Source organism: Cyprinodon variegatus, unplaced genomic scaffold, assembly GCF_000732505.1.
Source record: "Cyprinodon variegatus isolate N-32 unplaced genomic scaffold, C_variegatus-1.0 Scaffold885, whole genome shotgun sequence".
Taxonomy (NCBI): domain Eukaryota; kingdom Metazoa; phylum Chordata; class Actinopteri; order Cyprinodontiformes; family Cyprinodontidae; genus Cyprinodon; species Cyprinodon variegatus.
In genome coordinates, this window is record NW_015151338.1 from 204,382 (window position 1) to 230,799 (window position 26,418).

At 38.1% G+C, this 26,418-nt stretch overlaps 1 protein-coding gene across 1 annotated transcript in view; it reads left to right on the forward strand.

The window, feature by feature from the left end:
- hmcn2 (hemicentin 2) overlaps window positions 1-25,466 on the forward strand; it is an 80,937-nt gene extending 55,471 nt beyond the window's left edge. The window contains exons 53-81 of the mRNA XM_015397759.1: window positions 1,600-1,744; window positions 1,853-1,980; window positions 2,130-2,286; window positions 2,372-2,493; window positions 2,573-2,737; window positions 4,274-4,381; window positions 4,496-4,630; window positions 4,796-4,930; window positions 5,089-5,358; window positions 5,443-5,633; window positions 7,257-7,470; window positions 7,539-7,673; window positions 7,771-7,961; window positions 9,729-9,810; window positions 13,591-13,761; window positions 13,873-14,025; window positions 14,791-14,928; window positions 15,699-15,820; window positions 15,952-16,192; window positions 16,302-16,361; window positions 16,465-16,584; window positions 16,683-16,817; window positions 18,942-19,061; window positions 21,215-21,340; window positions 22,306-22,434; window positions 22,520-22,813; window positions 22,898-23,017; window positions 23,104-23,230; window positions 23,733-25,466. Of these exons, the coding sequence (XP_015253245.1) occupies window positions 1,600-1,744; window positions 1,853-1,980; window positions 2,130-2,286; window positions 2,372-2,493; window positions 2,573-2,737; window positions 4,274-4,381; window positions 4,496-4,630; window positions 4,796-4,930; window positions 5,089-5,358; window positions 5,443-5,633; window positions 7,257-7,470; window positions 7,539-7,673; window positions 7,771-7,961; window positions 9,729-9,810; window positions 13,591-13,761; window positions 13,873-14,025; window positions 14,791-14,928; window positions 15,699-15,820; window positions 15,952-16,192; window positions 16,302-16,361; window positions 16,465-16,584; window positions 16,683-16,817; window positions 18,942-19,061; window positions 21,215-21,340; window positions 22,306-22,434; window positions 22,520-22,813; window positions 22,898-23,017; window positions 23,104-23,230; window positions 23,733-24,111 (4,613 nt within the window). The 3' untranslated portion in view covers window positions 24,112-25,466. The remainder of the gene's footprint in view (window positions 1-1,599; window positions 1,745-1,852; window positions 1,981-2,129; window positions 2,287-2,371; window positions 2,494-2,572; window positions 2,738-4,273; window positions 4,382-4,495; window positions 4,631-4,795; window positions 4,931-5,088; window positions 5,359-5,442; window positions 5,634-7,256; window positions 7,471-7,538; window positions 7,674-7,770; window positions 7,962-9,728; window positions 9,811-13,590; window positions 13,762-13,872; window positions 14,026-14,790; window positions 14,929-15,698; window positions 15,821-15,951; window positions 16,193-16,301; window positions 16,362-16,464; window positions 16,585-16,682; window positions 16,818-18,941; window positions 19,062-21,214; window positions 21,341-22,305; window positions 22,435-22,519; window positions 22,814-22,897; window positions 23,018-23,103; window positions 23,231-23,732) is intronic.
- Window positions 25,467-26,418: the final 952 nt, after the last annotated feature.

Here is a 26,418-nt window from a genome sequence, read left to right on the forward strand (position 1 = left end):
TGATTTCTTAGCCCGCAGCTATAGAAAATTTTTCGGTATATATTTATCAGCTTCTCACACTTATCACAGCTATATTGCAAAATATCCCACAAACGTATAGATTAAGTGGAGCTAATCTGTGCACAACTATTTTTAAGTCTTGCAAAATTCAGTTTGATTGAGGTCTAAAGGTTATTGGGCCTCTTTTATCACATTAGTATACTTTAACCAAATGATTTCCAAATTTTCCCAAACAGTTTTCACACCCCTTTAATTCCCCCCCAAATTTAAATAGCATATTTCAATAAAATAAACTACAATCACTAAACTTCACGTGGCTTTAAAAGTGGGAGGTTTATAATAATAATCACAAAACTAACTATTTTAAAGAGTCATTGTTTTTCAGTTCAGCTATTCATTTTATGTTTAAAAGAAGTTTAACATAATTCAAAATTGCTATCAATACATCTTTTTTTTTTTTTTTGCATCTTGAAATGGGTAATGCGTAGAAATGCTGTCCTTTCTACCAGCCCCCTGCCGCCCACTAGCTTTAATCTAAAGTATTCTAAGGCTTTAAAAAGGCTGTATGTTTCGGGTCGTCTTCCACCCCAGTCTCAGACGTTTGTTTGCCTATAATCATTCTTTTCCAGGATTTCCTGTATTTAGTTCTATCCATCATACTGTCCATTCTGAGAAGATATCCATAACCCTCTCAAAGACATGAATCTACATATTATAATCCCGATAACTCGTCTAATGGTGGGAATGGAGTTTTTGGATTTATTGGTTATTAGTTGTGTCTCCCACCCATGTATTTCTGCAGTTACCATGATCCTCTTGGCTGCCTCTTTGATTAATGCTCTCCAAGCCCAGCCTGTCAGTTTCTGTGGGCGACCAGGCCTTAATATGGTAGCTAAATATGAGTCAGCTCTTTTCCTACGTCAAACTGCGAAAGCTTTCTCCCTGCCTTGCCTGCTGTCCTCCTTATGATGTTGTAAACTTACTAATGTTTCTGAGCAAACCTATAAAGCAGTTTTTTTGCACACTGGTGAAATCTTTTTACCATTAAAATGATTTGTAACAGAACCAGAGGTAAGGGGTTTGCATGTAAAATACCCACCACATGTATGAGATTTATTATTAATGTATTTATTGGATGAATGTAAAAAATATTTGACATTTTCCCTCTGATTTACTTATTACCTCTTTAGGTTCCCTCATTAAATAAATGTTAAAATCTAAGTATAAATACTTCATTTTATGTGATCCAAATTCCATCATGAGTTTTTACATTATTCTTTAAAAGTCAAATATTTACTGATATGTATATTGTTCTTCTGGTTTATTAATGTTTATTTGTTGAATCAGGCTGTGATAAATGATGTTTCCAAGTTATAAAATAGTTTAAAATCAATAGCTCTTTATCTTTTATTCATTTATTTATTTATATAAGCTTGGTTGTTGGACATGATTTATGGGATCTCTATTAATCTGCCTATGAGTTTTATTTCTTTAAATTATTAAACATTGTGTATTCAATTTCTAACCCTGAATGGATTTTACATAATGATGCTTAATACGATCCTAAGAATCTAAATATGTCTACCTCTGCATCTGCAGTGCCACCAGTGATAAAGGAAAGCAGCTCGTTGGTAACCGTTCATTTTGGGCAGGATGTGGTTTTACCTTGTGAAGTACAAGATGACTCCTCACCTTCGGTCATGTGGAGGAAAGATGGCTTCCCTGTGCCCAAGGATAACGATAAGTAAGTCCTAAGATATCCAGGCAAAGCGTACGTCACTTGTTGGAGCTTTAGACACACCTACTGTAGGTCATCTAAATGATTTGCTCTTAAACTGAGGGTTGGTTTCAGGTACACGGTGTTATCTGAGGGCTCTCTGCGTTTACGTGGGCCTCAGCTGAATGATGCTGGTCGCTACTACTGCACTGTCTCCAACCAGGCTGGCTCAGATCACCGTGCAATGGATCTCCGGGTGTTTGGTAAACACATCAGATGCAGTTTCTTTATTAATCTAGCACAGTTTTGGTCAAGATTTACAGTTTTTTTTTTTTTTTTATAAATCAGAACAGAAAAAAAACTGTAAAACGTATTTTCCCCTTAAATCTAAAGCCTTTCTATCTCTTTTCAGTTGGTCCTTCTATCAGTCCAGGTCCCATCAACATGACAGTAACCAGTGGAAGTAGAGCTGTGCTTAATTGTGAGACCACAGGTATACCGCCACCTAAAATATCCTGGAAGAGGAATGGAACTCCACTTGACGTTAACCAGCATCCCAGTGCATACAGGTCCATACAAAGCTGTGCTTCTTTTCACTTTTAATTGGACGTAAACCCACAGAGCTGATGTTACAGAGTCTTGTTCTGCCTGCAGGCTACTATCCTCTGGGTCTCTTGTTCTTTTATCACCATCTGACGAGGATGAAGGCTATTTCGAGTGTACGGCGGTCAATGATGTAGGAGAAGAGCGCAGGGTGATTGAAGTTATCCTCCAAGGTAATAATTTGGAGCGCTCTAACATATTCAAATTGTTGCTACAGACACTTCAATGCTTGACTTCTATTTTCCCCTTTAGTCCCACCTTCGATTGAGGATGACGTCACAACAGTGAAGGCTGTGAAAATGGCACCTGTGTCTTTGCCTTGTCGTGCACAAGGACAGCCTCAGCCCACCGTGACCTGGACCAAGGGAGGAGCCAAACTGGGCAACAGGGGAGGAGGTTACCGTGTCCTTCCCACTGGTAAGAAAGTTGGATTAATTCGCTCTTTAGCAGGCTTTAGCCAACCTTAAACAGAGGGGGTGGACTCAGATTTCAACTTTCAAAAACCTACAATTCAGCGATTGAGTTTATTCCTTCCCGCTATCACAGCAACCCCACCCCCTTACAGGGGAACAGAAGACCTTGTCTGTCTAGCCTGGCCAACAATTCCAGTAACGACCCCCATTTCAAAGACATAGACAGGTTTGGGGTATTACAGGTTAACAAAGAAACCAAACGACCCCCATTGCAAAGGGATGGACCCGTTCGTCAGGTTCAATTAGCATGTTGTCTAAGCCAAAACAAGGCGTTGTTTTTGGTCCACTCTATAAAGCATCAAACTCAATGCTATTTCTGAATTTTTGTAATTGAAAAAGCTTCCTGGATTCTTTGGAAACAAAGTCCAGTGGATTGTTTTTTTTTTACTTTTTTTTGAATGACTTTGACCTGGATGACTGAGAATCTTCACCAGCATTTCGACAATGTGAGATTCCCACAGAATAAATAATTTAAGATAAAAAAAAAAACATTTAGATAATGTATGATACAGGAAAAAAAATATTAATTCAGCCAATAAAACAAATTTTCTTTTTTTAGTAGTTAGAAGAATGTTGATTTACGTGTAATGCTATCTTTAAACAGATAAGAGATATTGTTATTGCAGTTTTAATGTAGAAAAGTATAGCAATACTTAGTATTTTTATGAGTTTCGAAAATTATTTAGACTTAAAAAGGTATAAAGAATACATGGTGCACCCAATAGTATTACAGTGCTTTGTGCTCAGCATTGTGTAGCAATGAATGGGGGAGGGGAACATTGCATTAGCCGATGCTCCGTATGGCCATAAAAAACATATAACTTTATATGGGATTTCAACATTAAAAACCTAAATCTTAGGAAAAACAATGTAAAATGCAACTGTTACTTTTTAATAGTCATAACTACAACTATTCATCCAAACCACACATTTCTCAAAAATGAACAGTCCAGAGAAGCTCTACAGTACAGAATAATAAAAAAAATTACATATTCATAATTGTTTCAGGTCCAAAATATATAAATATTTACTTGTCCAAATGATGGTAATCCATCAGAATGAAAGATTATACACCAATAGGACAAGTAATGTGAAGCTGTGTGAAAGAAGTTGCCAGATCCTTTTAGCAGCATGATAAAGATCACAAATGGCTTCTTTTTAGCATTAAATTATTATATGTAAATAAAAAAAGAAGAGCAAAACGTGGGTGAATATCGGTCCAGCTTTTGAGCATTGTTGCCGCATTAACAGAGCAAAAGGGTTAAGAAACCATGCAGAGGATGCTGCTTTTCTTCTGAATAGCTGAGTTAGATCTTTAGCATTAGTATTTGCAGAGTTGGCATCCAGGCAACCTTGGTATACCTTGATAACTCCATGTCTGTTCCTCAGATTTCTGTGCTCCTTGCATTTTAAAAGTTGTTGTACTAATATAATGATCCTAGAGGATTATACAGGATTCTTTCTCTCCATATTGATGCAGGGGTGTTGGAGATCACTGCCGCTTTGCCGAGTCATGCTGGCAGATACACATGCTCAGCCCGAAACCCTGCAGGAGTGGCTCACAAGCATATCTCTCTGACAGTACAAGGTAGGTTCTGATGGACCTGAGGCCAGGCATCATGTAAAAATACTAGATGGATTATTATGGAATATACAGTGGCAGGTCACTTGTAAAATAAAGTTTCCCTTTTCATTATTCTAGAACCACCAGAGATCCGGCCAATGGCGGAGGAAGTACAGGTACTGTTGAATCATGGAACCGTCCTTCCCTGCGAAGCTCATGGATTCCCCAGACCATTAATCACCTGGCAGAGAGAAGGAGTTCCTATAGCAGCGGGTGAGAAGAACATAAGAATTTTCTTTAACAAACTCAGCTGGAATGTACTGCCATTGAAAATCATTTTAACATAATTTTTACTTTAACAATAGCATTCCTTCCACTGCCCTCACAGGATTGTTATTTATTCTAATTGAACTGATTGAGCTTGTGTCTCTGTTCCAGGCCACAGGCTGGCTGTTCTCTCCAATGGAGCTCTGAAATTCTCTCGCGTGACTCTTGGAGATGCTGGGACCTACCAGTGCCTGGCAAAGAATGAGGCAGGTGTAGCTGTAGCAAGAACCAAACTGGTCCTTCAAGGTAAAAGGGACTCCTGGTTTCAAGACTGTATTAAATTAATCATTGAATGAATGCCTTGCTGTCACAGTAGATATGCCATCTGCAATTACGAAACACACAATCTTATAGGCCGTCTTTAAAGGAAATTTATAAATTCACTCTCCTGCTTTCTCTCCCAGTTCCACCGGTGCTGAGTGTGCCTCGAAATGACTACATCGCTGTTTTAGGCCAGCCCATCAGTCTGGAGTGTGCAGCTGATGGTCAGCCTCAGCCTGAAGTCATTTGGCATAAAGAGAGGAGGCGTTTGGTTGACGGTGCTCATACACGCATATTTTCCAATGGAACTCTGGCTATTGCTTCCACACAGCGCAGTGATGCAGGAATCTACACATGCACAGCTAAAAACCTGGCCGGCAGAGTTACCCATGATATTAGGCTAATCATTCAAGGTGGGATGAGGCTTTGTTTATCTCCACCTGGTGTTGTGTGTGAGTTATAACAAATTAAAAGTACTTCTGTTTATTGTATTTCAGTTCCACCCATGATTGCGCCAGCTCAGACAGAGCTGTCTGTCATTCAGGGGTTTCAGGCTCTACTGCCATGCGCAGCTCAGGGCTTACCAGCACCTAGAGTGTCATGGGAGAAGGATGGGGCTGTTGTCCTAAACCTTCTTGGCAAATTTACCATCCTGCGATCTGGAGAGCTGATTATCGAGAGGGTGGAGGTAAGACTTGGTTTCATTGGTAGTTTCCTCTAGAGGTGGGCAGAGAAATCGGCCAGTGACAGGAATCTCAGAGTTTACAGCTTGATTGGACTGACCAAGTGATGAGAAATAAAAATTCCAACTGTATCAATATCAGGAAACAAATGAAAACTAAGCAGTACATTGTTAAACTGAAGACACCTCAGCGTGGAAGTTTTTACTGAGTGAATAAAGCTTAAGATTTTGTTTCAACAGTATCAACAAGATGTTCAGAAAATACGTTCTGCTAATTTCCTGACAAAGCTGTGATTTTTTGTGTAGAGAGTGGATATTTTTTTTTGCAGAAAACTGGAAGATGGAAGAAAAACTAAAAATAACTACTTTTAAAATAAAGTGAATGAGCTGTGGGAAGCCAATAAAAAAAAAATTCTGTTCATGTCAGAGGCTATGTTTTCTAAGAATACACAGAGAGAAGCTGTTTAATTGTTTTCTTGTAATCTAAGCCCCCGTGTTAGTCCAGCTATACCTATAAGATTGATACGCTAACATACAGATTAGGGTAAAGTAATGTGAAGTTTCCAGTCCAAAGCAATGTCGGCGTGTGGCGCAGGGAGCAGGAGTCAAACCGACAACCTTCTCATTGGCAGGTTAACACTTCTCCAACTGAGCAACTTTTTCTGTGGCTGTCCTGGGAGAATGGGAAAATACCAGGTTCAGTTCCAGCCCCCCCCACCCCCAAAATGACAACTTTGTATTATTGTATTATTATAATTTTGTCATAGTTCTTATTATGATTAGAGTAGTTATTTTACAGCAATTTCAGTAAGAAGTTGCCTATTAAAGTAAGTTTAAAATCGCTGTCCATCTTAAAACCAAGATTTGTGACTGAGGACCTAATATGTGTCACTAGGGGGCCAAGATTGATGGAGAGAGATTAACATGCTCCACTAGTTCCAAACACTAGTACCTCTGTCTTTTCTTTATTAAAATGCGGGTAATTTAGTACCATCCAAGCTTTGGTATCCCCAAGAGATAATAAAAGTGGTTTAATTGACCAGCCATCACTTGGTTTGGGCACATAGATTTGGCAACCATCAGTACAGCAGTGGAAGAAGATGCCATATTTTCTAAAAATGGATCCCAGTGGAGGGAGGTCCAAAGAAAACAGCAAAGGTCCCGAAATTGAGCCCTGGGGAACCACACATGACAGCGGAGCAGAAGCAATTTCTACTGAGAGTGTTCTGCCAGACAGATAGGACCTAAACCAGTCCAAAGCAATGCCACCAATGCCTACTCTGTTCTTTTGGCGAGACAGTAAAAGATCAACTGTATTAAAAGTAGCGCTTAAATCTAATAAAGAGTAACACAACAGAGGATTGGGTTTATTAAATTAAGCCACCTTGCACATGTCCAGTGTCCAGCATGCTGAGGTATTTCATAAAAATGAAAATAATGTATTCTGTATTCCTTTGTTTTTTTAATTTATTTGATTTAAAATGGTAATTGAAAATCAAAACTGTTTCCCATTTCTCTACATTAAAGAAAAAAAATCATTTACGTTTTCAATAAAAAATAAACTGAACAAATGATACATGGATTTAGCTGCTTGGAGAGGAATTGGTTTTGACTCTTTTCTTTTCACAGCTGGAAGATGCTGGTACATTCACATGTGTGGCCACCAATGCTGCAGGCTCGGTGAGACGCGACATCCACTTGTCAATCAACACCCGGCCTGTCTTTAAAGAGCTGCCAGGTGATGTAACCCTGAACAAAGGACAGAGTCTGGCCTTATCCTGCCACGCTCAGGGAACACCTCCTCCCACCATCTCCTGGACTTTCAACAACAAGCTGTATAAAGGTACTATCTGCCCTTTTATCTTGGTTAATTACAGAATCTGGGTTCTGAATCTATTTTAACTGTTACAGCAGCCATCACAGATGAGGCAGGGAGGAGCTCGGTCCTCATTGAGAATGTGACCTTAAACGACGCTGGGACCTATGTGTGCTTAGCGGAGAACAGCGTGGGCTCCATTAGAGCTCTCTCGTTTGTTCGTATCAGAGGTGAGATTTTAATCAAGGATTCTTTCCACTTAAATAACTTGTGAATAAATTGTAATTTACTTACCTGTTGCGTTATTTTTTTCTCTGCCACATTCAGAACCACCAGTATTAAAGGGTGAAGCCCACACATCTCAGACGGTTGTCCAAGGTGGAGCTGCAATGCTTGACTGTCCGGTTCATGGAGACCCCAGCCCTGTCCTCCGCTGGCTGCGAAATGGAAAGCCTTTACATCGCCTCCTCCGGATGCAAACGCTCCGCAACGGATCTTTGGTCATTTACAGCATCACTGTAAATCCAACTTCCTTATTTTCTATTTTTTAACTGTAAATAGAAAAAAATTGTTCTCTGATCAATGACAGTGAAAAAAGGAGATTGATGATGATTGATTAGAGAGTCAAAACTAGAGTCAAACCAATGTGTGGCTCATGATCTACACCAGGCATCCCCAAACTCGGTCCTCAAGGCCCCCTGTCCTGCAGGTTTTAGAGGTTTCTCTGCTTCAGCACAGGAAGTTATAATGATTGCAGTAGACCAAAAGCCTGTTAATCAGCTTTCAATTAAAATCAGTTGTGCTGGAGCAAGGAAACCTCTAAAACCTGCAGGACTGGGGGCCTTGAGGACCGAGTTTGGGGATGCCTGATCTACACGGATAACTTTTTATAATTTTCCCCACATCAGCTAAAGGAGTCAACAGAAAACTGTTTAATGTTAAAAAGGAAGAGTCGGTCAACAAAGTATATTCAACGGATCATTAGCTATACCTAAAACTTAATACGTTTGCAGTGATTTAATGAATTTAGCGTTTAGTAAAAAAATGAAAACAATAATTTTCATCTTTATGACTGAGTCTGAGAACGGACATTTTTGCCCAAATATAGTAACACCTCACTCCTGCCATCTTCCAGCAGTGACGTCACGGTGCGGTAAGCCTAGCGCCATTCTCCCCGCTTTACAAGCAAAATCAATGGGAACTACTAGACACATCTGCAATCAACAACAATTATTGAAGATTTCCAGAGGACTTCACCATTGCAATTCACCAGAGTTATAGTGAAACTGACAATGCCCACGTGCATGGCAGTTGGATATTGTAATACATCGGTTAAAAGTAAAGAAAAAAAAATTCCTTTCCAATTCATGATCCTCCATGGACTCATCGGTTCATCGTTGGATTGCCAACTTGAAGAGGGAGGATATGCCATTGAACTTCTGGCCAGAGAAGAAAACACGTAATATGTAACCAACATTTCGTTTTCTAGATGATAATATTGGATTGGATAATAGCGCTTTGTGAAAAACATCAGCTATTGCATCCAGGTGCCTTTTAATGCAACTGGCTGACCCGGCAAGAGTGAATATGGACCAAACTGACACATTCAGACAACCAAACTGTTTTATGGCAGATAGGTAAAAGCAGATAATATCCAAGGTTGAAGTAAACCTAACAGTCAATGATTCACAGATGCTTTGTATGAATTTTTTCCAATCACATTAATTATTGTTACTTAAGTTTAAATAATTAGGCCTTCCTCAACAAACATGGCATCATTTATCCAATTTAAGCATCATTTGCAATCCCCCTGGGTGTAGGGACAGTTTGTGACCGCCCTGTGGTGTCCCTGCTCTCATCCAAATCAGATTCAGTTCAGACAGAGAGGCTAACAGCATTAGCCAAGGAGCGAAGTGAAGAAGAGGCCGCTGCATGCTGCCAGACTCGCCCCGCCTTTGTTCATCTGTAACCTTGTTATAGTCTGTAGCTGCAGCTGTAATTGAACAGCCTGCAGCTGAGACTCCTGCAGACGGATGGCTGCCCTTCCCACAGAGGACTCTAATGTCAGCTTTCCCCCTCCCTAGACAAACGCTGTCCGTCATGAGAACTTAATCGAATAAAACCAGCTGCTCCACTGAACATGTCAACCTTTTCCCCGTTAGTTTTCTTTCTTTGTAAAAGTAACTGACTTACAGAGAGTGTTGTTTTGAAGGATTGCTGTGCCAGTATAAGATGGTAGAATAAGGACTGAGGGAAACCTTTTTCATAAACTGTTCGATCCACAGGCTGCAGATGAAGGAGAATATCAATGTGTGGCGGAGAGCGAGGCTGGAAAAGCTGAGAGGACCATTACTCTCAAGGTTCAGAGTAAGTTCAGATCATTTCATTTCACACATTATGCTTTGAATAAGAAATAAGCTACTGTATTATTTCATTGTTTCACTTTATTAAAGATGAAGGTAGCTTCATCTGCAAAATAACTGTACAAAATAAAATAAAGGTAAAGTAACATTCACACCACAAAAATACAGTTGATTATGTATAAGTTTAAAAAGCAAATAAACTAATCTGAACATAATGTGTACCTAAGCTTACATGACACAGCATAACAAGTGGAAACACTAACACCAAGGCAAGGTGAGTTTAGTTTTATGGCACAATTCAGTACAAATACTGAATCTAAGGAGTACACATGAAATAAATGAATTAAACAATAAAATGGAAGTAAAATGAAAGCAGAATAAAAGCAATTAAAGATAAAAACATAATTAAAACAGGTAGTAAATAAAACATATAAAACTAGTAATACCTCAGCTAACAGTTTAACTTTAGAAGGTCACATAAACAAATGGGTTATTACTGTATCTTTGTATGAAAAGAACTCAGGCTTTCAGTACCTTTACAGTCTTCAGTTTGTTCCAGATGAGTGGAACATAAGAACTAAATGCTGCTCCTGGACTAAATCCTACTCTGTACACCCAGAACTAGAACCTGTCAGAGTTCTGTCCTCTATTTAAGTTTATTTTTAGTTCCTTTGTGTTTGTAGTTGTTTTCTAGCAGCGTTTTGTTCTTAAGTTACTCTCTGCCCCCTTGTCTTTGTTTCCTTTCCCCTTGGCTTCCTTCTAGTTGCTTCCGTTCACACCAGTTCCTTGTCAGCTCATTAGTCCAGTCTTTGTTTTGTCTCCTATATATACTCTCCCCGTGCAGTTCCTCAGTGCTGGTTCCTCATCATTTCCTGGCTCCTTATGTTTGTTTTCCCTGATGTCTCTATTCTTGATTCTATTCTTTTTCTGTACTTGTTTTTTTTTTTGGGATTTTTGGATTCCTGCCCCAGTTGCTTGATTAAATCTACAAAACTCACCTCTGCATTTGGGTCCTCAAAACCTCAACCCAACCGTGACAGAACCTGTTCTAATTAAGAATAAAACGCCCAGTTTTAGACGCGACTGTTATTAAAAGCTGCATATTATCAGACATAAGAAGCCCTAGTAACCGCTAATAACAGCCATTTAATTGTTGATCACATCCAGTCACATCAGGGAAGTGGTGGCCTGATGGTTAGGGCATAGAGCTTGGAATCATGAGGTTCTGAGTTCGAGCCCCACTACCACCGTCTGCCACTCTGAGTCGCTGATCAAAATACATTTAACTGCTCCCTGGGCTCCCCACAATGGCAACCCACTGCTCCCCAAGCGGATGGGTTAGATGCAGAGAGTTCATTCAGTTGCTCTCTACTGACAGTGTAATGACAATAAAAGCTGGGAAAAAAAACCAACTAGTGTTAGAATTGTGCTGGTTGTACAAATTTAAATCTCCTTTAAAGTAGAATGCATGCTTTTGTTATATTTAGATTTAAACTCCAAACTCCCGTATTTATCAGCTGTAAGGAGAAAATGTTCTAATATACTATTCCTATAGCCAGTCACTATACCATTGATAGCGACTGGCTAAGGCTATGGGCCAATGAATATCCTTCATTTTCATTTTTCTAGCTTCGTCTTTTTAAATCCTTCAACATAAAACTCTTTCGCTCACTTGCCTTGTGTTTTACTAAGTTTTTAGTCCATGGCACTTTGTCTGACTCACATTTAACTGTTATGTTAGTGTCTTATATAAAAGATAAAGCTACCAAAATGAAAAAGAAGGATAATTTCCTCCATAGCTTTAGATAATACTATTCAAGGGCTTGGAGGGGATTATATTAAAAAGAGTATTTTCTCCTCTGCATCTAGCCATAACACAGATTTGTGTATTTTTTACTTGAAAAGAGATTTTGGATTTGAAACACCTCACCTATTCATATGCGGCTCATGCATCATTCATTTTGAGGAACTTTTAACACATTTAAATAGTTCATGGTGGAGCTTCTGACAAATCAAAGTAATATCTGCACCATTTACATCTTAAGTATTTGCATAAAAAAGTCTGATCAGAATTTGCAGTCTCAAAATGTTGTCATGATTTTTACTTACCGATACACTGAATAAACTGCACACATTTCCATACCTCTTATGGATACAACATTTTTATCTCTGCCAAGGAGATTATGTTTTTAGGGGTGTTTGTGTTTGTCTGTCTGGCTGTCCATGTACAAGATAGCTTGAAAAGTTATGAACAGATTTTAATGACATATTTTACCAGAGGTGCGCCTCATACCAAGGGACAATCTGTTAAATTTTAATGATGATCCAGACCATAATCTGGATACAGAAATTTTTTTTTAAGGATTTTCAAACATTGTGAGATAGTTATTTATGGAGGAAAGAAGCAGTTCCTTTCTAAACCAGAGGATGGCAGCAGTGACTATTGACAGCTTCAGCATCGGACTCCAAAAGTCATGATCCAGACCTGCGACTTTTAGCTTTAGTTGTATGTCACACTATGAGGCAAAATGTGCTGCTTGGCAGAGGTTTGCACTCTCTGGGTGCTTTTATAGTTTTATAAAGAGCTTCTTATAAATTCCTTTTTAATTAATTGACTGTAAACTGTAACTGTACTAAAATTGAATCTTGTCTGATTATACTTAGAATGATGTAATCACTGAATATAATATAAAAATCTGATATTTCAGTTCCTAAATAGAAGCTGAACAGCAGACGTATTAAAGGCATCATATGCCTAAACAAACAAACCAATAAATACATTTTCTAGTAAAAACAGTTTATATACACCAAGCATTGTCTTGATAGTGCTTAGATAGATCATTTTCAGTCTAAATATAATTCCAGCACCAGGCATGATGATAAGGCCGAAGTTTATATCCAGAAATATTTCTTAATTTTGGTCAATATGATATAAACAATATAAAGGCATCTGAAAAAACTGCAAAGAAAGCCCAACAATAGATACAATTATGTAATTTCTGAATGTTATTATGCCAAAACCACGAAACTTCTCTAATACAAAATTTTTTTAATTATTTTAATTTCAAATCAAATAAATCTTCAGCTATTTTCTAGCCTTAAGCTCAACAGATGCAATGCACATTTAATCAGATGATTATCTGGCCTTCCTCACGTTCCTCAATCCATGGCTTCTTTCAGTTTATTTGTCTTTATCTCCTTTATTTGTTTACAAATCACTATAATTAATTAACAAAACAACTAATAACTGATCACTAGCTCTGAAAATACAGACTGAATACAACCCATTTTTACAAAAATGTCACTTTTGATAAGCCTTGACAGTTCAGGCAGCAGCTTACAATAAGATGTTTTTTTTCTATCCTCCTATAAATGTTTCTTGCTCCGTCACACTGGATTCTGGACTTTACCTTGCTGTTTTCATAACTCCTCTTAAAGGTGCTAACTGGCTTAGTCCCATTACTTTCTTGTTTACCCTTTATCATATACAGTGCTGCATTACACAGTAAATTTGTTGTTGTTAATATACACAAATGGCTTTATTTCCTAACAAATACAGAAAAAAAAACACAAAAAAAAAAACTATTAATATGGCAGCAGGGTGTGGTACTCTTTCAGAAACAAAAAAAACATTTTATGCAACCAGAGTGAGCTAGTGGCATACATTATTGTTAATGATGCATCCCTATAAATATGATAAACGGTAAAAGCTCCTTTCCACATATTTGTTGGTAGAAACTAACTGATTTGTGTTGTATTTGTTGTCTCTCCCTCTCTAATGTAGTAAATGGAGGATACTCCAGCTGGGGGGAGTGGGGTCCATGCAGCAGCTCATGTGGCCAAGGTGTTCAAGAGCGGATCAGATTATGCAACAATCCAGCACCAGCTAATGGTGGCCGCCTCTGCAGCGGACCGAGCACCGATTCTAGGAAATGTCAGACTGGTTTGTGTCCAGGTAGTGTTGACAGTACTGTTTTTATTTCTAACATAAAAATGTATTTTAAAGTGGAAAAACTGATAAAAACGAAAAAACAAATCATATTAATCTTGTTTTTTATGCTTACAGGTGAGGTTCCACGCAAGACTAGAGGCAGTCTGATAGGGATGGTGAATGACAGAGAGTTTGGTGTGTCCTTCCTGGAGGCCAACATCACAGACAACGAGGAACAAGGCACCAGCACTCTGGAGGCACGCCTTGACAACATCCCTCCCACAGTGGGTTAGTCACGCTTCATAATGTACCAGACTTTCATATTTTCAAAGGCTCTGTTCCAGCAGATCACTCTTTTCATTCGACCTTTTGTGTTTTTCTATGTTGGGATTTAGAAACCTTTTGTCCTAATTCCTGATGATTAATATGTTCTGATGGAAACAGGCTCTATTAGGACAGAATAAAGCATTTTAGGCTTTTGTCTGTTTTTCATACAGACATGCTGTTCTTACTAGTAATTATTAAACACTTAGAAAAATATATGAAGCATGAGAAAACACATCCATAATTTCTTTGTTAGATGAAAAGGGAAAAACATGTTTTGAATGCTGCCCTAATTTTTTTAAAGGTATAGTGGAGAATGTTCTTTTTCTGGTTGGATAATCAAAACAAGTCATCCTCCTAATTGTCAATCATTCTGGTGATATGTTTATGTAAGGCCGTCCTATGTGCTCTTGGCCATTTTCACTTACCGGTGCTGAATGTGACATAGTGGAACAATTGCAAATCTTCTTTTGAAAAGCTTGCATGGGTGATGCAAGCAGCAACTTTTAAACAGAGCATGCACGAGGAAAAATGGTTCTTGTGCACGCTCTCACACGTGTTTACTAGGCGTTCCTTCTCGTGAGTGGGTACAGGGTTGTTCATGTGCATTTTTTTTAAAGTGCAGAGGGCAGTTCTTTTCAAATAATCAGAAGATCCTCCACTATACCTTTGAACCTTGCTGTTTCTCTGTGGTCCAGTAACAGATAAAGGATAAATGTTTTTTTATAGGCCCCTTTCTGCAGGTTCTGGTGCCTGTTTTCACTCCCATCTATTGGACCACTGTGCTTCAAAACGGAGCCACCAGAAATGGGTTCTCCTTTACGCAGGGTCACTTCAGACAGGAGTCTCAGTTGGAGTTTGAAACTGGTAAGCTTTGGCTCCAATCAGACGTTCACATGTTTAACATTTTTTTTTTGAATTATTGAAATATTAAAATAACATTAATAATATAAAAAAAAGAATGTTAATTGAATGAATGTTGAATGTTAGAACTTTAACTATACAGTCTTATGTTTACATTACTGTTTTCCATCACAATGTTTTTTGTTTTTTTTTATCACTGCTGCTTACCTTATCAAGGCTGCACTTTAATAAATGAAATAGTCTAGAGAGCTGTTCTAAACAAAATTTCTTCTTGTTTACAATTGTGTAAACAAACTAGGTCTATATGTTTGATAGAAAAGGTCATCAGAACTTTATAAGAGGTTGGTATGTTTTAGATACAGGATACCATGACTATTTTACAATTCATTTTTTAATCATTAGTTGCTAAAATAAACAGATTGATAAAGTTCTGTTTTACCTAATGATCACTGGTTTGGTTTTTGTTTTAAACATTCTTTTCACTTTTCCTTCAACTATTTGAGATCATTCAGCATTTATATTACTGTTCTTTAAAAAGACAATCAGCATTTCCAAAACAATTATTTTATGGCAGTGATTTCAGTGTTTATTAAATCACATTTTTATTGAAATATATTATAACATAATTACCACGTTGCCGCATAAAAACGGAAAAATAACATTTCCTGCTCTTTACTCTTCATTTGTAAAAGCAGCCAGCAGATGGCAGCACTCACTACCTTGAACAATCTCCAAGCTTGTTTGAGAAGCATTATTTTATTTGATCCTCACAGGAGAGATCCTCCGTCTGACCCACGTCGCCAGAGGATTGGACGCTGAGGGAGTTCTGCTGATTGACATTGTAATCAATGGCTTCGTTCCACCGTCGTTATCGTCATCCCATCTGGGCCTTCAGGTATGCTCGTTAAAGTGATTACGTGTATCCAAAGAACTCAATTATAGGATCATGAGTTTCCTTTACATCACTCCGCTAAATTGGATCTCTTCATACTTCCGGTCTGGCCTGATTTCACCTTCCTCTCACAGGACTTTGATGAGTCATATGTGCAGACGGGCCAAGGACAGCTGTATTCATGGTCATCACAGACCCACCAGAGAGGAGGCAGTCCCATGGTGCTGCGCTGTAATCACACCATCGTTTACGAGGGCCAGGAGGAGCGCCAAGGCCCCGTTCTTCAGCTGCTCAAGGTTTCCGGAATAAACAGTGCCTATAACATGTTTACTCTCAGTTTGGACTTCCATATCACTACAAGCCTCCTCGTACCAGGTCTGGAAAATAAAATCGAATACGTTCACCTCTGAAATGTCCTATATCCTATGAATTAGTGGATTTTAGATGTTGAAAAGGTTAACTGATGTTTGATTTGTTTTGGTAGATGGTTATGAAGACACATGTCCTAAAGGCTTTAATATAGACACAGCCTCCTACTGTGCTGGTATGCCTTTTTTCCTTATTTATGTTTAATTCTTGCAACATTTATATGTGTCTTTATCTCGATTATTCAGCACTAATAATGTAACAAACTGACTCCATTTTAGATGAAGACGAGTGTGCGCTGCAGTCTCCCTGCTCACATACATGCAACAATATCATGGGAGGGTTTACCTGTGCCTGTCCATCTGGCTTTACTATCTCTACAGAGAGCAACACATGCAATGGTGAGACACTCAATAAGCCACAGGCTGATTCATTGTTTAAATTCTTTACTTGTCTCTTACCATTATGTTGTTTTTTTTTTTTGATAAATCCCACCCAGATATTGATGAATGCTCCCAAGGCTCCCACATGTGCCACTACAACCAGCAGTGCGTCAACACTGTGGGGACATACCGCTGTCAGGCCAGATGTGGACCGGGATTTAAGCCCAGCATCACAGGAACCAGCTGTGAAGGTCTTAAAGCTATCCATTTATTAATTTGTATTTTTTATGTAGCCTTACTTAATTAAGAAGATAAAGATATACAAAAAATACATTCTGGACATTTTCTGGTCTACCATACCAGGCAGACACAAAACTAAAAACAAGATATATATAAAACCAAATGGATGACATATAAAACATAATTACAGAGGTTGGCATGTATAAAAGAGACAATTGTAAAATTGGAACAAATGAGGTTTGTGCTTGTGGGACAAGGAGACTTATAAGGATGCTGGAGGATATACTGTTTTAATGATGGGGGCTATTAGCTATACTATGAGCCTTTTAGAAATGAAGAAATACCAGCAGATTTGCCTATAGAGTATAGAGAAATAGGACGACTCAACAAGGAGTAGAGGTGGCAGTGGTGAGTTAAATAAAGCCCCACTAGCACTGCTAAAAAAAAAAAAAAACTTTGTTTAAGCTCATTGTATGTTAGTGACTTAAAGCTCTTTTCTCATTTTTAAAATCAAAAAATGTTTTTTTTTAATCTTTTATATTTAATTTCAGGTCTGATACACATCTAGTTTTTCTATGGATGTCTTATAGGTTTGTTAGAGGACATAATATATTGTAAACCACCAGCATCATAAAGATTATGGTAAACAGCAGACAGGTCATACTGTATATATAGTTCTAGACGGGTTTAATGAATGTATTAAAACAATAAGGTATTAAAACAATAACCTGAGCAGACATTCACAGCTAAAGAGGATATCCGATCCTTAAGGAAGAAAAAAAAATGCCTGAAGAAGACCACTTTTAATATTGGGGAAATGGATGGTAAACAGTTGTGGAAGAAAGCTTAAAACAAAGTTAATACAGTGGTGTAAGTTCAGCTTTTAGCAAGACAACAGGCCTGAACACACAAGTGTTTTTGGGTTTTTTTAACAAAAAAATCCCTGCAAAAATATCAGTGATATTTTCATATGCCCTAGAAATTGCTGAAAATTAAGAGAGGAAAAAAAAAAACAAACAGAAAATGTTGGAGGGGTGGCATGCAAAACCTTTTGGACTTTTATTTGTTGAAAATAATTGGACAACCGCATATTTTCCTTTCATTTAACAGCTTTTCTCTCATTTTTACTGGTCAAATAAGCTCTTAACCCTTTATAGGGCAAGTTACTGTTTTTGATCACTTAAATACTCCTTACAAATGGATTCCCCATCCATCCCTCAGTGAGGTTTAGAAGCACAAGATCTACATCCAGCCATGCAGCAGATACTGCTGCATGGCTGTACACCTTATTTTGGCATTTGACCAATTATATGAACCCTTGAATAATTTATTAACTACTGTAAATTAAGTTGAAAAAATTGTCAAGAGAAAAGGTAAAAAGCTAATTGAAAAGTAAAAAAGTTAATAAGCCTAGTTAACAATTATATATAGGTTTATAAACTTAAAAATGTAAGTGCCAGTATCAGCATTAATGCCTCTAAGGTTATGTTGTACCAAAAAAAAAATTGTTTCTTTTACTCTCAGTTTTCTTTTTCATGAATTACATGTTGAAGCACTTTTGTTATTTACTTTTGCCATCAGAATATCCATATTTTTTCATTTACAAATATGCGTTTGAGTTAAAAAGGTAATAAGGTCTTGTCTTGGAGTCCAATACCACTATTACACTTCAAAAAATGGAAATCTAATGAAGTAGAAGTAAAAAAAAAATATAAGTAAAATAAGTGCTTTTTTGCTCTAATTGAGGACGAAAAGTGAGCCACTTTGCCAATGGAAAAAGACAATTTACATTTAAAATGAGAAAAAACAATTGCATTGTCTTATTTCAAGTTCATATTATCTAATTATCTTATTTTAAGAGAAAAGATACTAATTTCATTGGCAAACCATCATATTTACCTACTCAAATTAAGGGTAAATAAACTTAATTTAAGACAGTTTTATTTATTTATAGATCGTTTTTGCAGTGTAGCTTGAAATTTTGATTTTAATTTTGAGTGTAAAGGGTTTATATCTAGATCTAGAGTTTTAACCAGACAAATGTGAAATAATTCAGTTTGCATAAATACTGTTAGAAGGCACTGTATATATGGACAAAGACCAATGAAACCTGTCATGACAAATGTATGTTTCAGACGTTGATGAATGTCAGGAGTCTGCTATCTCCCCATGCCACCATAAGTGCCTCAACATTCTGGGTTCCTACCGTTGCATCTGTCATCCTGGATACCAGCTGTCAGGACATCGCTGCATTGGTCAGTCAGTTCACTCTTTTTTTCTTTTGATGTTGCATTTAAAAGTACTTGCTTTTGGTTTGAAAACAAAGATAAATTAGTTTTCTTTTCACATCAGCATACTGTACACAGAAGCCTCATTTTTTGCCTCATCAAACTGGGCCTCATCAATGACTGCAATCTGCCAGTCAAGGAGAGGAACTGAACTGACTTAAAATTTGCCACAGTTAAACATAGATGTTTTTTTTTCTAATGCTAAATGTAGTTTTGGTTTGGTAGTGGGAACTGATTCGCACAACTAAAGAACTAAGATGACCCAGGGATGCAAACGCCGTGCAAATACATGATTTCAAAACATCCTGCAAACACAAAAATTAGACTAGCAAAAACAAAAGAGCAAACACAAAGACAAAAACTACAAAGAGGATAAATGCTGCATTCATATGAAGTACATAAATGATAAAACACGAAACATATGCAAATGAAAAATACTGCAAGTAGCACAAACATCAACTCATTTGTGACCCTGAGTAAAATCATAACAGGATGCTCAGTGGTCTCAGACAGCGGTAAAGTGACGCTCCAGGTAACGTAATTCATCCACTGCTGAATTCAACACTGTTAAGTTACACACAGTAGGTTAGTTTTTGAGAAGAGCATCCCAAGGAGCATCAATACATGCTATGAGCTGACTATTGACTTGAAAAATCCTTTAATGTCTAACTAAGCTAAAACTTGGGTCAATAGTTGCACAAGTTTCTTCCATCTGCCCTAACCCCTAAATCCCCCAATCACTAAATAGAGAAGAGACTATATAGTGAACTCAGTAAACTGAGCGTTCAGACAGATGATTACTACGTTTTGCTCCCCATTGGTCACGCAACTCCGCCTCCCTGCATGGTTTGTCACAGCTGTCACCATACTGTAGCTGTCACTACTTGACAGCGAGCTGCTGTCACAACAAATCCCATGATGCTTTGCAAGGAGAGCATTCCAGTATATTTCTGCTCATTTAGTGACCATGATCACTACTTTTCACGGTGCATTGTGGGAAATTTCGAGTCCACTACTTTTTCATCCACTAGACGTTAGGACACTATTATATGACACCAATTAGGGCGGACATTCGTACACAGCCAGCATGTCTTTACTAAGGGCCTGGTCCCTTATTAGTTGATGATTGTCTCCCCCTATTGGTCTGGGGCACCAATGTTAGGCTGAGCTAGTTTGCAGCTAATGTTAACTTGCTATTGGTCTTGCTACTTGCAGCATTTTTTTATTTGCATGACTGTTTTTTTGCACTTGTGTGCTAGTCTAATTTTTTGCAGGACATTTTTGAATTTGCTGTAAAAGCAAGTATATTTGCACAGTGTGTTCACCATTCGGCCACCTTAGCAAATGTGTGTTGCTTACAAACAATGGAGAAAAAAAGCTGGGATGCAGCCTTTGTTTAATCTTGATTAAACAAACTATACATCATTATAAAGTAGATATCAAAAATGCAACTGTATTACTTAGCAATAAATAAAAGGCAAAAACTAAAAAAAAAGTCACATTTTTTAGACTGAATTGCAGCATATCGTGGAGGGATAAAAAAAAAAAAAAAATGGAGCGATTTAAAATTTACCGAAAAGGTTATGTTGGCAGAAATGTTGTCATATACAGTAAAGTGTTTAAGTTGCGGCATGAAGAATTGAGCTTTCTGAATAGAATATTTTACAAAGAGAATAAATGTGTGCATCAGGAATTTACATAATTAAGTTAAAACATTATAATGTTTTCTGTATACATGGAAATACATTTTTTCTACATAAAAGTCAACAAGGAGAGTAATTATTAAACCCACTAATAGGCTCACTGGAAGATAGATACATTTTCCAAACTATTAATATGACCTTAATGAAAGATGCACCGTTCAAATCAAACATGGAGTAGTTGAACAAATGTTACTGTTTGGTAAATGTACGGTTGCCATGGTGAGTTTTGATCCCACTCCTGTCCGGCAGTCACAGTTTTTCAATGTTGGATCCCGAGTGTTTTAGTTTTTTAGAAAAATAAACCTACTAACCCAGTCTGTTAGTGTTAAACTCCAGGTGCGTCAAGTCTCCTGCTTTACACCTCTGCTATAATGACATGATTTAAACAGTTGAGAGGAAATGTTTCCACTTTTCCAGACATCAATGAGTGCATGAGAAACGTGTGCCCAGCACATCAGCAGTGCCGCAACACCGACGGAGGATATCAGTGTTTTGACAGCTGCCCTGCGGGAATGACCACAGCAGAAAACGGGGCCTGTGTAGGTCAGTGACCGTCACACTTACAAGTCACAAGGGATGTATCCATCATGAATTTCACATTACAATACCAAGCTGAGTCATTTAAGAAAATAAGTGCCTCTTACATGCTGAAAAAACATGATAATTTAAGGTGTTGTAAAAAAACTGCCTCTTCTATTACACTTAGAAATCACATTCTGAACCCTGAAGTATCAGGATTTTTTTTTTATCGAAACCACAGGTCCTACATACAAAATAGCACATTTTCATACAATATGGCATTTCCCCTCTACTGGAAACTCAAGTTAAGATCTTCAAACATAAACATTTCAAGACACATATTTAGAACCTGCTTTTTTTTTTACTGAAGAACATTTAATACAGATAAAAAGTTTACCAGAAGGCTGGATCACTATGAGATCAGATGAAGTAGTGGCTCTTGTTCAAACTTCCTTTTTGGATCAGTCTTGCCTAGATTTAACAGGAAAATACCTCAGAATCAGGTCTCTAAATGGTATAGAACCAAAGTATAGAACCAGCTTCAGGTGTTTGTACTACACCTATTGCAAAAGCTCAAAATAAGGCCATCAACACATTCAAGAAGTAAAGAGAGTACGTTCATGTCTTTTTCACAAATACATGGTAGAGTCTGACATTGCTAAGGTCCATCTATAACACGCAACAACCGGTGGAATTTAAAAGGAATGTTTGAGTTATGTAGACTGTCTGTCCCTCAGGAGATCTAAAAATTATTTTCCAGAATAGATCCTCAAAACAACCGCAGTGTTTATTACCGAGATTTCATAGTTCCAGCAGCAGAAGAGACAGGAAAGAAAACAACTTTTTTGTTTATATATAATTACAGTTTAACTGTTTCTAAAAATGTTAGTTTTGAACACGAAATAGAATTAAAAGAAGAGAAAAGTTTAAACGGAATTTCTTTAAAATCTTAAAGAACTGTTTGTCACCTGTTTGTTTTGTTTTTTTAGATATTGATGAGTGCCAGGATGGAAGTCACATGTGTCGCTACAGTCAGATCTGTCAGAACACCGTCGGAGGATACGGGTGCATTTGTCCCAGAGGTTACAGATCCCAGGGAGTTGGGCTTCCGTGTCTGGGTAGGTTTTTCTGTTTGTATTTTTGACACAAACCTTCCTTTACAAAGGATCTGATGTAAAATCAAAATTTTTCTTTTATCTTTAGACATTGATGAATGTTCGCAAACACCAAATCCTTGCGCGCACCAGTGTCGTAACGTACCCGGCAGCTTCCGGTGTCTGTGCCCCCCTGGGACTCTGCTGCTGGGGGACGGACGCTCCTGTGCAGGGCTGGAGCGGGGCCAAATCTTCACTAACGGCACCAGAGTCAGGGCCAGACTCCACCCTCAGCTGGTGTCATCCCTCGGTAGACCGATCTTCTCCCGCTCCAGCGGAGTATCTCGCATTACCAGGCAGAGCTGTCCTGTGGGCTACACCAGCAGAGATGGTACATGTGTAGGTGGGTTGGAGCAAACACTTGATTTCAGGAAGCATCGAGCAGCTTTAAAATGTATTCTCAACACTTTTGTATCATTTTCTGCAGACGTTGATGAATGTTTGTTAAAGAAGCCCTGCCAACATGAGTGTAGAAATACCATTGGCAGCTTCCAGTGTCTGTGTCCTCCAGGATACAAACTTCTGCCCAACGGTAGAAGCTGTAAAGGTTAGCGCTTCCTGAATCACACTGCTTGATCCATCCTTTAGCCCCTTTTTGAATAACAGATAACTTGTATCTCCTCTCTTCAATAGACATTGACGAGTGTGTTGAACAAGGAATTCAGTGTGGACACAGTCAGATGTGCTTTAATACCAGAGGGGGATACCAGTGTCTGGATACACCCTGCCCTGCTTCCTACCAAAGAGGAGGACGTCCCGGGTAAAAATAACTTCTACTCAATTATAAGAAAAAGTACTCCACAGATATACTAAAGTTTAACACTAGAAGACATCTGTTTTGTTGTTGTTGTGTTTAGAAACTGTTACCGCTTCAATGTATTAAAATATATCCAAAAAACAATTGATGAATGTCACCTTTGCCAGTATTACAAAGCACTATATGAAAGCTGAAGTCAGAATTAAGCGCTTTAGTGGTCATAACATTGAAATTTGGATCCATGACCAGAAAACTCCCTGGATGTTATTCCCTTTGAGAAGAAATTGACAGTTGACATAAACTTGATCCATTTCCCTATAAAAGCCCTTAAAACTGCTTGAAATGTTTATTATTGAACATTAAATCATCCCAGAAACATCTGCTAAAGAGCTCCAACAGCATTAAAGCTCTAAGTCTGGTGTCAAGTGTTTTCCTCAGTTTAAACCTTTTGGCCTTATCTTTACAAACACATTACATCTCTCCTCTTTCTTAATTGCTTTTGAAGGACCTGTTTTAGGCCCTGCTCTCTGGACTGCGCCACAGGAGGCTCTCCTCTGCTCCTGCAGTACAAGCTGCTCACTCTTCCCTCTGGCATACCGCCCAATCACAACGTGGTACGACTCTCTGCGTTTTCCGAGTCTGGCATCCTACAAGAGCGTACCTCCTTCTCCATACTTGAGCAAGTATCGGTTACGGGCGTGACGGGACGAGTGTTTGACATCAAAGACGAGGCGGGCCGGGGGATCATCTTCACTCGGCGGGTTCTGGATAGACCCGGGCTAGTGAGGCTCAAGGTGCAGGCCACCACCATCTCAGAACAAGGTCGCATAACGTACCAGAGCATCTTCATCATCTACATCTCCATCTCAGCGTACCCCTATTAAACCCAAAGGTTTATTTACAGATGACTCTGTCCTGCCACCAAAAATCAGATCATGTAAAGAATCTCTGACTCAGTTTTTCTAAACCGGAGGAGGATTTGACTTCAGAGACTGTGGTGAAGATGTCTGGTATACGTATGGCCTTAATGGGAAAGAAGCGAGAGACTCTCCTATACAAACCAAATGGAAAAACATACCTGTAACATAATTTAATCTCCATTTACAATCTGGATGATTTTTTTTTCCTCCAGAATTTTCTGTCAATCCATTGTTTTAATTACTTGATGATTGTGTTTTATGTCCATCCAGGTTGGTACAGAGATATTTCCACAGCTATGGCATTGTTTAATGCCCTAACCTCCCCCTTCCCCTATATTATTTATTAAAGTCATTTGAAAAGATAACTGCTTCGAACAAATCTTGGCAACATGGGGTTTGAGTTGTCATAGATCCACTGGTTTACCGGCACATTCTTTTGTTCTTTTTTTACACTCCTTTTTTTTCAGATTTTCCCTAACAGAAGTTGATATTTTGAATGTTACTGAGGTATTTTGAGTTTGTGTGATTGGTGTAAATGATAAAAAAGGCAGTTTAAAAACAAAAACAAATTATAAGATAATCCACACTACATTTAACTAATCTGGGGCCAGAAATGAACAAGAGAACTCACCTGAATTAACATTGATTGTTAATGGATTTATCTACAAATTAAAGGCCTCTGTTGCTGTAATTGCTTTGAATAGCTGTACAGATAAATGTTTTCTTTTCTACGGTACATTAATGTACCAAAATGATCCCTGTTTATCTCGGTTTCCGCAAATTTATTTCTCGGTTTTATCAGGTTGGACCTTCTTATGCCTTCAGAAAGCCATAAATTCATCAAAGTGCCGAAACATTCCTTTGAGATTTGTCTACACTGTAAATGAAAGTGTTTTTCCAGTAACAGCTGAAACCAAGATAAATGCTTGCAATAAAGGGAATTAACAGGTCTTGAAGGGTTTCTCTCTGCACTGCTTTTCTAGCCGGTTTTGAAACACATCATTACTGAGATCCTAATATCATGGCAGCCCTACTGTCTATCAGCTCGAACCAGCTGGATCCCTCCACTTTGACATCAACAAGGTTTTTCTGTTATGCACACAAACTGTTGCTCAGTGAACATTATCAGGACATTCCCAGCAATAAACAGTAATGTGTCAAAATCTAAGTGGCTGTTCCAGAAAATATCAAACCAGCCCGTTTGGCAGTAGCAACCATGTTCAAAGTAACGTAAATCTCCCTTTTTCCACAATCTGAGGCTCTGAAATTCAGTAAGTTTTCCTGCTCATGTTAAGAAGCATAAATGCATTGAATTGTATATATATATATATATATATTTTATAATTTAATTGGTGTATCTCATAAAGTTACCAGTAAAAAGTTAAGCCATAGCTTTAGAAAACTTATTATTTCTTCCCCTCACCTTATCCCATAATTTGATGTTTCTGCCAAAGCTCAGCCTAAATAAAAACTTATGTGGGATAAAATATGTTTTATTAAAAGAGCCTTTATCTTTACTGTTAATCATCTCTTTTCTTGAAAAAATAAAAGAAAACAACAAAGCCGCAGTCTGTCAAGAATCAAACTGTGGGTTTACTGTGAGGCAGAGCCGGTATCTACCCCCAGAAGAGCTTTACTACTCCATTGACATATTGATGCCACAAATCACAGGCGTTTACTGCAGGGATGGGGGTCTCTATTTGACTTCTACCTAGAAGCATGTTGGGAAAAATCTGCAACTTTAACCACTTAAAAGTGTTAAAGTTGCAGAAATAATGACTTTTCGTACCTTAAAATCAAGCTGGTTGACTCTCTTCCCGTCGAGGGCATAAGAAAAAATGTTCTGACTTTTACCTGGTTATAGAAGTTATATAAATCAAACCATATGTGTACAAAAACGCATAAATTCCACACTGTCATTTTGTATTAAGCAAAAACTGAAGCCACAGTGGAAAATATCAATATGAAAAACTAAATCCACCCCTTTCTGCTTCCTTAGGACTTAAGTTGGAAAGTAGCAGCTTGGCAGGTGTTGCAGCAAATTCACCGCAAGGTCAGACAAAGCAATACTCACAGAAAGTGCAAAACCGCAAGAACCTCATGTTAGACTCCACAGAGGTCAGCTGGCATTTTTCATAACGTTTCTGACAATGAGGGAAACAGAAATACATCATCATAATTTGTTGGAAGGGTTACAAGATGATGGGCAGAACACAAGCTGCATTTGAGTAAAACACCAAACTTCTAAAACAATAGATGTGGACAGATGAG